General features: G+C 49.8%; 1 protein-coding gene across 1 annotated transcript in view; it reads right to left on the reverse strand.

Moving 5' to 3' along the window:
- LRRC75A (leucine rich repeat containing 75A) overlaps positions 1-12,307 on the reverse strand; it is a 109,524-nt gene that overhangs the window by 18,135 nt on the left and 79,082 nt on the right. The window contains exon 3 of the mRNA XM_074263951.1: positions 6,383-6,498. Within this exon, the coding sequence (XP_074120052.1) occupies positions 6,383-6,498 (116 nt within the window). The remainder of the gene's footprint in view (positions 1-6,382; positions 6,499-12,307) is intronic.

The following is a 12,307-nucleotide window of genomic DNA, read 5'->3' on the forward strand; positions in this document are numbered from 1 at the left end:
GAGTGAGGGAGAAGGTAAGAGATTCTTCCGAGATCACTCAGGTACTTAAAGGCAGAGTCAGGATTCAAACTGATACTCTTTCCATGCTCTCTTTCCAATAAGGACAATATACACATAAGAAACAGTGGACTGTAACAGGTACAAATGAGAAATCCAGACCAAGAGATGGGAGACTATTTGAGGGGGAAGGAACACTTTGTGGCGAGGGGGAATGGATGGATGGAGATGGGACCTGAGTTTGGTGGCCCTTAAAAAGAATATTGCAGACATCTGAATGCTTGCATGGGAGCTGGAACCTCAAGTTCAGAGGGACACTCAGAGGTCCAGTCTGGTTGGAACAGAGAGAGAATAAGGATGGGGGATGGGGGAAGTCAAGTGAAACACTCCTGAAGGAGGAAGCAAGTTGCAGACACTGGAACAACCTGGCAAATCCCCAGCGGCAGACCAGTGCAGGAGGAGATCAGGTAACAGGCAACGGTCCAATTTGGCTGGAATGTAGAATGTGGGAAGGGGAGTGATGGGAAAATTAGTCTGGAAAGCTAGGTTGGAGCCAGATTGAGGAGAGAATGAATCACAGAGAAGATGACTCTGGCAGCTGCGGGAGGGCCTTACTGGAGACGGAGGGGATGGGAATCGGGGAGATCAGCTGAGTTGTTGTTGTTTGGTTCTTTTTCAGTTGTGTGACTCACTTGGGGTTTTCTGGGCAGAGATACCGGGCTGGTTGGTCATTTCCTTCTCCAGCTCATTTGACCAGATGGGGAAACCGAGGCAGACAAGTGACTTGTCCAGAGTCACACAGTAAGTGAGTCTCGCTTAATGCAGGCTAGCCCCTTTTTTAGGTCCTTTAGAACCATGTAGCCATCAAGGTTTGGGTTAGATTTTGGTTAACAGCAGTAAGGAGAGAATGAAGTGTAAGGATTTGTGTGTGTGTGTGTGTGTGTGTGTGTGTGCACTCCAGCATCCTGCCTCCTCCTTGCTTGGAACTGGGGGGAAGGACCAGAAGGGAGCATTGTAGCCCCCTCCCAATGGCCGCTCCTTCCAGAGTGTTTTCGGCCCCTGAGCCAGTAGAGTATAAGCTCTTCAAGGACAGGGAGTTTGTCTCCAGCACTTAGCACAGGGCCGGGCACATAGTAGCTGTTTAATCATCATTGATCAAAACAATCAAAACTGAATGCTGCAAAATTACAAAATATAAATTGGGCCCCAGAGAAGAGATAAGATGCCTTTTTGCAGAGCAGGGTTTGGGGGTGTCCGTCAATGTCAAATGGTTTGGAATGTACTAATGACTTTTGATAAATTTTTGTCTTCCTCTTTTTCTTTAAAAAAAACTTCTTTAGTTGCACATGTTTAATATATATTAACTTACTTGACGTAAAGGGGAAGGGATGGGAGGAAGGGAGGGAGAGAGAAAAAAAATTGGAACACGAGGTTCTGTCAGGGTGAATGTTGGAAACTGATCCAGGCATATGTTTTGAAAATAAAAAGGTTTAAAAATAAAATTTTAAAAATTCTTTGTTATATGGGAAGAGGGAAGAGGAAATCTATATAAATGTAAAAAAAAAAAAATCTATGCAATGTAAAAGCGAACCATGTCGATTAAGTCTACTTAAAAATAAATGCTTATTGAAGTTGAAATTGATTAAATACAGCGGGTTTTCTATCTCCATGCACCATCCTGGGGCCACTTGGAGGGAACAGCATGGGGGGAGTAGAGAATGTGGGGTTTGGTCCAATTTGAAGCTTGGCGTGTACCTACCTCCCCCTACCTTTGACCTTTATTCCAATCTCATCCTTCTCAAATGGCAAATTAACTTTGCTGCTTCCAAATACAGCAGGGATTGACCAGACAACTCCTTAATTTGTCTGTGGTCCTACAGAGAAGCTAGAGAGTGTGTCCAGCTCTCTGGGAACTAGACAGGTGTTTTTTTTTTCCTAAAATAAACTCTTGTCACCTTTTGGGGGGACCCTAAACACAAGCCTCCCCTCGTCTTCATTTTAGGGATTTATTGAAATTTCTCCAGGATAGGGACGGAGCTAGAAACAAAAAGAATCTGACCCTTTGGGGGGGGGTCAAGATTCTCCCTCAGCCCCATATTTATACACACACAGCCCATGTTCCCTTGATAGGACCCCCTGGGCTTCTGGGTAAACAAATGCTGAGAACTGGCTCAATCTGCTATCCCAAGAAAAGCACATACCCCTTGTCAGAGGTCCACAGAGTGGAGGCAAAGCGAGCGGCCCCTCTATTTTCTCAGTGTAAATTGAGTGAGTCCTGACCCCCCCCCAGTCTCTCTGACCAGACCTTTGGATAGCAAACTCTTGTCCTCCCCAGGGTTCACTCAGAACCTGCAGAGCAAAGCTTAGGCGTAAGATGCAGCCAGAGGGAGCACCGTTATTCCAGACTGAGTGACAATCTGGGGCCCAGTGCGTCTGGGGGTTGCTCCCCGTTTTATGCTATATGTAGTGGAAAGTGGCTTGCAAGAACAAGCTTGCTTGGTTTAGAGAGCCATCTCTGACCTCCCACTGCCTTGGCTAATGATAATAATAATAATGAAAATGATAATAGCATTTTGAGGCTGACAAAATGATTTTCAAATATTCTCTCATTTGATCCTCTGGGAGGCGGAAACCGCGGTCTATCCCCATTTTGTGGAGAATGAAACAGAGATTCAGTCATTTGCCCAGGGTCACACAGCTAGTTTTCCTGACTCGGTCTGGTTCTCCCTCCAGCTGCCTGCAAACACTACCTAGCACACAGTTTATTATTACCTTAATTTTTCGGCTTGGATTTGAAGCCACATTTCTACATTGGGACTCTTAGCTGCCACAATCGTTTCCCAAGTACTTTTCTGTACACGAAATCCTGCCATCCTCCCAGCAACTCCACCACCCAGGAAATGAGCATCATCCAGCACACAAAGGGAAGAAACTGAACCCTGATTTCCTGACTTGTTCGTTCGGAGGGCTTCCTCTGAAAGATCTGAAGGGAAGGATGGATCTTGGGGCGGGGCTGGCGGGGCTCTAGGATCCCTTCACTCCCCGGGTATAGTACCTTCCTCCTCATAAAGCCATCTAGAACAAAATCTCCGTCCCCCTCCCTTGAGTCTCCAGCTCCTTGAAAAGCCAGCCCCTGGCTGGGGCATCCCTCGGTATAAGAGGTTCGGGAGGGAGGCCTGCTGAGCCTGGGGCAGGGGGAACCAGACCGATGCCCCCCGGCCCCTGGCTGCCCCCACTCCCATGGCACCCAGAAAGGGGGGCCTGCTGAGCCCGGGGCAGGGGGAACCAGCCCGATGCCCCCCAGCCCCTGGCTGCCCCCACTCCCATGGCACCCAGAAAGGGAGGCCTGCTGAGCCCGGGGCAGGGGGAACCAGCCCAATGATCCCCAGCCCCTGGCTGCTCCCCTTTCATGGCACCCAGAAAGAGGGGCCTGCTGAGCCCGGGGCAGGGGGAACCAGCCCGATGCCCCCCAGCCCCTGGCTGCTCCCCTCTCATGGCACCCGGAAAGGGAGGCCTGCTGAGCCCGGGGCAGGGGGAACCAGCCCGATGCCCCCCAGCCCCTGGCTGCTCCCCTCTCATGGCACCCGGAAAGGGAGGCCTGCTGAGCCCGGGGCAGGGGGAACCAGCCCGATGCCCCCCAGCCCCTGGCTGCTCCCCTCTCATGGCACCCGGAAAGGGAGGCCTGCTGAGCCCGGGGCAGGGGGAACCAGCCCGATGCCCCCCAGCCCCTGGCTGCCCCCCACTCCCATGGCACCCAGAAAGGGAGGCCTGCTGAGCCCGGGGCAGGGGGAACCAGCCCAATGATCCCCAGCCCCTGGCTGCTCCCCTTTCATGGCACCCAGAAAGAGGGGGCCTGCTGAGCCCGGGGCAGGGGGAACCAGCCCGATGCCCCCCAGCCCCTGGCTGCCCCCACTTCCATGGCACCCAGAAAGGGGAGGCCTGCTGAGCCCGGGGCAGGGGGAACCAGACCGATGCCCCCCAGCCCCTGGCTGCCCCCACTCCCATGGCACCCAGAAAGGGGGGCCTGCTGAGCCCGGGGCAGGAGGAACCAGACCGATGCCCCCCAGCCCCTGGCTGCCCCCACTCCCATGGCACCCAGAAAGGGGGGCCTGCTGAGCCCGGGGCAGGGGGAACCAGCCCGATGCCCCCCAGCCCCTGGCTGCCCCCACTTCCATGGCACCCAGCAAGGGGGGCCTGCTGAGCCAGGGGCAGGAGGAACCAGACTGATGCCCCCCAGCCCCTGGCTGCCCCCACTCCCATGGCACCCAGAAAGGGAGGCCTGCTGAGCCCGGGGCAGGGGGAACCAGCCTGATGCCCCCCAGCCCCTGGCTGCTCCCCTCTCATGGCACCCGGAAAGGGGGGCCTGTTTGGGGGCTGGGCTCCTGATCGCCTCACCTTCCGTGGGGGACCGGGGCTCTCCCTCCCAGCTCCCAATTAGCCAGCGACCTTTCCCACTCTCCGGCAATTCCAATCCAGCCGATGCAGCTGCTCCTCGGAGCTGACAGCTAATTAATTGTTACTCTGGGGAATGTCTCCTTCTCCCTCCCTCGCTCTACCTCTCTGGCTCTCTCTCTTTTCAGCTCCCTTCATTACTCTGTTTTTTTCCTGCCCTCTCAAGGACTAATCAGTTTCTGGGGTGGGGGAGGCAGGAAATGATACCCACAGATCTGGGGCTCCCCGGAGGCTGCACTGGGGAGAGGAGGAGGGACAGGAGAGGGGAGCTTTGGGCCCTGAAGCCCCCCTGTTCCCAGAGTGCCCACCATCTGCCTGAGCAATGGGAAATCAGGAGGATGGATCCAGCATCTCTGGAGCACCTCAGGTGGATTTCCCAGGGTCCAGAACCTCAGCATTGAGGAGATCCTCAAACCACTGGAGAGTCGGCAAGTGTGGCAGGGCCTGGGCCCAGAGCGGCCACAGAGATGAGAGAGCCCTTGCCCTCAAGGAGCTTACACTCTGAGGGGCAGCAACGCGAGCACTGGAGCTATAGACAAAAACGTACAGAAGAGTCAGGCTCACTGGGGGCACGCGGGGGCTGGGGGGGCGGGACAGCTGGGGACAGCAGGAGAGGGGGAGCTCCAGGACTGAGCCTTGGAAGAAACAAGACATTCTAAGGGGCAAACACGGAAGGAGAGAGGGAATTCCAGGCGCGGGGGGAGGCCTGCGTCCAGAAAGAAAGAGCCGGGATTTGTGTGTGAGCAACAGTGAGAAAGACGAGAAAAAGAGCTGAGGAGACTGGATGCAAAACAACACAAGCTATGATGGCTTCTTTTTTCTGTTTGTTTTTTAAAATCACTCCCATGGTTTTTCCCTTTTGCTCTGATTTTTCTCTCCCAACATGATTCATAAAGCAATGAGTATTAAAAATAAATAAACTTACTACAATTAAAAAAAACAAACCAACCCAGTAATGCAGGACAGACTGGCTGCCCTTAGAACGGAGCGTGTGTGACTCGGACGCTCCCTAATCAGTGTGGAAAGGGCTTTAAGGGACAAAACAGGAATTGTCTTTTATCTTTTTTTAAATTCATAGTTGCCTTTTAAAGGGAATAAGGACTCCCTAGAAGCGGGGGGGGGGGGGTGACCCTGTCACAGCTGCACATTGGGAAAATCACTTTGGAAGCTGTGCAGGGGATGTTTGGAGCCGGAGGCAGGGAGGCCCATGAGGAGGCTGAGAAGGAGGAAGATGACCAAGGAAGGGCCCGGGAGTGCAGCCACAGTGAGGGGGGAAGGAAGGAGAGGAATGATGCCATTCAGGGAGCAGGAGAAGCCCGAAAGAACACTTTCTATCTCCTCACAGACTCCCAGCATACCCCACTCCCCACCCCCTTAGCGGGCATTGGGTCTCTTTCCAAAAGACACGGAAGGAACCAGGTCAGACTCTGAGTTCTCAGAGGGGGAGACAGCATCTCTCCTGTCAGAGTGAAGAACCCCATCTATTTGGAGAGCCCCATTCCCTGGATTCAGAGGTCTCCAAACTGAATGGGGGGCCATGTCTCCCCCACTTCCCTTCCCCCACATTCCCCTTAGTAAGGCTCTCTGAAAACAGATTGGAAACTGCTGGAAGGAAGCGTTTGAGTCTCCCCTCAGCCTGGGATGCTCACAATGGCAGGGACCACCACTGAGGGAGCTCTGTAGGAGAGGGGGGCACAGCTCTTGCTTCTCAGGAAAATAAGTGATTTGTCTATGACCACACTCAGGGGAGAGTGTGGAGCCCCTCACTGACCAGGCCGGATGGGCCCCCCAGGAAGTGACGGGGTCCCCCCACTACAGACTGAATGGCCACACGTTGGGTTTGTCCTGTTGAGAAGCAGCCGGGCTCCCTCCGGCTCCGTGATTCCCTAACTCCACGGCAGCCCCTCCCCAGGGTATCCCAAGGGGCACTTACGAGGCTTGGGACGATTTCCTCTTGGCCATGCTGTGGCGCTTCCACTGGGAGTGAGGGCTCAGATGATACGTCAGCTGCCGGCAGAGCTTCTCCATGGTGCTCAGGGCGTCGCCCTCCTGCCAAAGTAACAACGGAGGTGGATCAGTGGGGGATGGCTGGGATCCCTGCCCCGGACGGGAGTCTCGCCCACCAGCCCGGGCCGGAAGAGGGGGCTACCGGGTGCACCCCAAGGCAAATTCTTCCCCAGTTTCCCCATCTCACCTATGAAATACAAGGCACAGCAACAAGGTAATGAGGTTGATTGTTTAACACATCTTATTTGGTTTAAACATGTAGACCTGTGAAAGACCGAGACACTGTCTGGTCCAGATAGAAATGGGGGCCATTAAACCATACATAACAAGGCACATTGACTTAGGAAATCACACATTAACATTATCTATTTTGTCGTATTTTTATTTATTTTAAAAAATATTTCCCAATTTCATCGTTTCTGGTTCCGGCTGCACTGGGGAGTGTCTGAGGCTCTCTGCAGCTGTCGGGCCTTCTCTGACTCGGTTGATCTACCTTGTTTTATGGAGGAGGCCAAAAGTTTTAGGGATAGAGCACCATTTGAACCTGGGGCTTCTTGCTCTGTAGTCAGGGCCCTTTCTACTGTACTAGTAACCTAAAGGGCAGCAGGGGACGGAGAGTGGAAGCCTATTGCCTATGATAATTTTATGCTAAAAGATATTAAAGGGATTATCCAGGAAATGTGGATGATAATGTCATCCAAGAATCAACAAGCATCTTCTCCGTGCTAGACCCTGGGGATACGAGGACGGAGATGAAGCGGCCCCTGCCCTTGTGTAAGCGTGCCGTACATGCAGCGTGGCAAAAAGAGCCTGGCCTGGGAATCAGAGTTAATCCTCGGACATGATAAACCCTCATCTTCATGAGGGTCAGCTCAGGCCAGGGGCTGGTCCACAGTAAGTGCCTAATAACTGCCTGTTAACTGACTGACTGACAGACCACCGGAGCAGACCTGCCCTGCTCAGACCCACATTCAGTTCTGAGAGGCGCCTTTTGGGAAGCACAAAACCAAGCTGGCGAAAGGCTTCATGGGAATCAGTCCCTCTGAGATTACCACTGCTCCAACCAAGGCAGGGTAGAGCAGGGGAGAGAGCTGGACTTGAGTCAGAAAGCTTTAGCTCCAATTCCCGACTCAGATGCTACTAGCAAAATACTAGCAGATCCTCCTTATGTGTATGTGGTCACCACTTGTGACCCGGGTCAATCACTTAACTGATTTGTGCCTCAGTTTCCTGCTCTGTTAAAAAAAACAAAAACCTGAGGCAGTTGGATTTAGTCGAGTTTAACTGAATATCACGAATGACTAATGCCATCAGTTATATGATTTCTTTAATTTGGAAAATATTTTAAACCTGACCTCAACAAAAACATCCGGATAAGGGAACATAGCACAAATAGCTATAAACTCCAGATTATTTTGTTTAGGAAAGATTGTATTACCTGAGAGAGAGAATGTAGCTTAGTGGATGGGATGCTGACCTTAGAAAGGCAAAAGCCCTGGATTTCCTCTGTTCCTGACTCTAGGAAGTCACAACCTCTCAGAGCCACAAGCAACTCCCAAAGGCTGGAGGTGATGGACGGCTCTGCCTTGAGGGGGAAGGATTCCCACAAGACGAACTCACCGGCCATTGACATAAATTAACTTGAATAGGCTGCATCTTTTTATTATCCATTTTCCTCTGGAGATGCTTTATGTCTGTGAGTCATGTCACATCCGAGTTTCTGAAAAGACTAAGTTTCAGGTCACCCAAAGGGCAATCAGGAGATGAATGGCGGGCGTGAGTGAGCTGTGCCGCGTTATCAGTGATGAACTGAGCGAGAGAAGTGGCGTCGGCTAGCTCATTAGAGGAAAAGGCCCAGCAGACGTTATAAAGAGGGCACGGCAGGGCACACTGACCCTGGAGTCGGGAGGGTCTGAATTCAAATCCAGCCTTAGATACTTACTAGCCGTGTGATCTTGGGTAAGTCACTTAACCCTAATCACTTCCAAATTAAAAGAAAAAAAAAAAGAACACGTTATAGCCAAAGGAGAACCCAAATGTCCCACTGGTTAAGTTCCCAGCAATCACAAGAGATTTGGGAGAAGGTCCCCATCATGTGCAGTGGACTCTTTGAGAGCAATTTATAGCATGTGGACAAGAGCATCATAGAATGGTCAGGGATGGCTAAATCATGATTTCCCCTCAACAAGACCACAGATTGAATAACATAATTGAGCATAGTGCCTGGCACATAGTAGGCTCTTTAAAATGTTTGCTGATATCATCATTCATATAGCACCTACTATGTGCTAGATACTGTGTCAAGTGCTTTCCAAATGTTATCTCATTTCTCCTCACTACAGGCCTAAGAGGTAACTGTTATTACTCTTCTTCATTTTATCAAAGCACACACTCTCTCTCTCTCTCTCTCTCTCTCTCTCTCTCTCTCTCTCTCTCTCTCTCTCTCTCTCTCTCTGTCTCTCTGTCTTTCTCTCTCTCTCTCTCTCTCTCTGTCTCTCTCTCTCTCTCTCTCTCTACACACACACACACACACACACACACACACATATATTTTTTCTGTCTCTCTGTGTCTGTCTTTGTCTCTCTGTCTCTGTCTCTCTCTCTCTGTCTCTCTCTGTCTCTCTGTCTCTCTGTCTCTCTCTCTCTCTCTCTCCCTCTCTCTACACACACACACACACACACACACACACACATATTTTTTTTTCTGTCTCTCTGTGTCTCTCTCTCTCTCTCTCTCTGTCTCTCTCTCTCTCTCTGTCTCTCTGTCTCTCTCTCTACACACACACACACACACACACACACACACACACACACACACACATTTGTTGTTGTTGAGGCAGTTGGGGTTAGGTGACTTGCCCAGGGTCACACAGCCAGGGAGTGTTAAGTGTCTGAGACCAGATGTGAGCTCAGGTCCTCCTGACTTCAGGGCTGGTGCTCCATCCACTGCGCCACCTAGCTGTCTTGACTTGACCAGAATGATATATGGAAGCATGTTAACTTTGGGCAGCTAGGTGAAGCAGTGCTGCTTCAGGAGTCAGAAAGAACTGAATTCAAATCCAGACTCAAATCCAACTGCATGATCCTGGCTAAGTCTCAGTTTCCTCATCTGTAAAATGGAGATAATAATAACATCATCCCTTCCCACGGTTGTTATGAAGATCAAATTATTATTTTAAGGGTAAGGAAGAGGGAATAAACATGTAAGTACCTATTATGCACAACATGTATACTAATCACTTATTATTATCTTTTAAACTTACTTTTAACATTACTTTTTAAAATTTGTATCCTTTTCTGATCTCTTGAATCTGTGAATTTTATTTCTTTTTATAACCCAGTTGTATGCAGAGTGTGGTCAGTGGCGGTGGTTCCTCTTTATTTCTTTGTATTCTTCATATTTGTCTTTTTAATGGTACAATAATGTTCCATTTAATTTGTCACACGGGGTTTAACCATTCTCCATCTACTGGACTTCCAGCAGGTTTCCAGGTTTTTGCCGTCACAAATAATGTGGCTAGGAATATTTTGGTACAGTGGGATCTTTTTTCACTGCCAGTAATATCCTTCCGGTGTAATCCTATTAGTAGGATAACTGGCTCAAAGGGTATGAACAGTTCTGTAGCTATTATATATTATATAAGGCCATATCACTTTCCAGAATGACCGGACCAAATCGCTGCCCCATGGGCAGGATCAGGGGTCTGGTTCTCCACAGGCCCAGCAGCACCCCAACGTCTCTGCCTTTCCGTCTACCCAGGAACCTGAGAGTAAAGAACGGACTAGAACTCACAGGGCAAGAATCCTGCCCGTGAGAATCCAGAAAAAAGAAGTGAGGAAAACATACCAACGGAACGGCCAACGGATGATTTTCTCAGCTGACCTGATTTCAATCTCAGCGGTTCCGGAGCCAAGCCTGCCACACATGTCCTCAGCATGTGTCAGACAAAGACTTGCTGGGAACCGACTTACAGGTCACTGGGCTGCTCCGAGAGGGCAGCCCATCGGGCCATACCATTTTGGCCACAGGCGCTGTCCTCCATATGCTTGTAATTACCCAGCCCCATTCAGATCAGGTGGGGGAGTCATCAGAAGGGAAGGACAGCAGAGGGAGATTTGTGTGATCGGCAAAAAGATCACAAGAGTTTCCTCTGGCTCTGGACAAGTCCAAAGTCACATTGCATTTACTAGATGAAGCCAAAAGGAAGAGGAGAAATAGGAAAATAGTGGACACACACTCTTTAAAAAAACAAAACAAAACAAAACAAAACAAAACAAAACAAAAAAAAACATAGGGGCAGCTAGGTGGCACAGTGGAGGACCCAAGTTCAAATCCTGCCTCAGATATGGAACACTTCCAGGCTGTTGTGTGACCCTGGGCAAGTCACTTAACCCCAATTGCCTCAAGAAAAATAAATAAAATAAAAAAATCCATAGCAGTATATTAGTTATAGTTCTGACTATAACTTTGTGTCCATTGACCCCGCCATTTCTTATTCAATGTCAATCAGGGGGGAGAGTGCCACTGGGCTCTGTCCTTAGTCCTGTTCTATTGGACGTTTCGTCTTTGGTAGAAAGTCTGCTAAACGCACAGATTTGTGGGTAACACTGATTTGGCAGGAGAAACACAGTGGATGATGGAATAGGATCCAGAGAGATCCATTTGGGCTGGAACGATGGATGAAATTTGATAGCTAAATGTAAAGACCTGCACTTGGGCTCAAAAAATCACCGTCCAAAGACAGGATGGGGACTCAGAGCTAATAGAGAGAGCTTTTATTTATATAGTCTTTTAAGGTCCACAAAGCAACGTGAATACAATATCTCTGAGTAGAAGTTCACAAAAAGCCTGAGAGTTCAGTATGAGTCAGTAGTAACCTTCTTCCCCCAATTCCCCCCAAAATCAAATTTTGTCTTTTTTTTTTACTCCAGGTCTATGATTCCATTGGTTTAGGGGCTTCCCTCTCCCAATGCAGACTGACACCTCTCTGAAATTTATAACCTGGCGGTTGCCTGCAGCCATGGAGAGATTCGGTGATCTGCCAGAGTCACATCAGTCAGGGTAAGTCAGAGGCACAGTTTGAGCCCAGATTTCCCCAGTTGCAAGGCCCCTCCCTTACTCTGGATCTCAGTTTCCTCAGGCGTAAAATAAGGAATTCGGTCTAGATGAATTCTGACGTCCCTATTAGATTTAGACTACTATAATGATAAAACATTTACTACTGGTTGTTAGAAAGGCAGGGATCAAGACAGCTAGGTGGTGCACCAGCCCTGAAGTCAGGAGGACCCGAGTTCGAATCTAGCCTCAGACACTGGCTGTGAGACCCTGGGCAAGTCACTTAACCCCAATTTCCTCAGGGGGAAAAAAAGAAAGAAAGAAAAGAAAAAAGGAAAAAAAAAAACAAAGAATGGCAGAGGGTCTGTGGATGGAGTAGGGCAGACACACAGCTTCTCGAGTGGCCAGGAAAGGAGGCATTTTTCTAGCACGGCTTTGTTTCCCTTAGCACCCCTCCCCCAGTCTGGGGACCCTGCCTGCAAGAACTTTGCTAGAAAATAATAGGAAGGGTGAGAGAGGCAGATGGTCAATTTGCCAGTTCATTTTGCTCAATTTTGGTCTATGTTACAAGGGATGATACTAGGGTGTTGATGGAAAAGTGATATTAACATTACAAAAATCACAAAACCAAAAACAAATCCCAGAGTAGCTCAAAAATGCTTTTTAGAGCCCAAACTGAATGCTGGGCAACTCTAATGATCAAGCTTTCCCCTAAAGACAAAATGAGCAAAATGCGTCTCCCTCTCTTCCTTGCAGGGGTGGAGGGTGATGGATCGGGAACGCCGAATCCACTTA

The sequence above is a fragment of the Sminthopsis crassicaudata genome, chromosome 4, assembly GCF_048593235.1.
Source record: "Sminthopsis crassicaudata isolate SCR6 chromosome 4, ASM4859323v1, whole genome shotgun sequence".
Taxonomy (NCBI): Eukaryota; Metazoa; Chordata; class Mammalia; order Dasyuromorphia; family Dasyuridae; genus Sminthopsis; species Sminthopsis crassicaudata.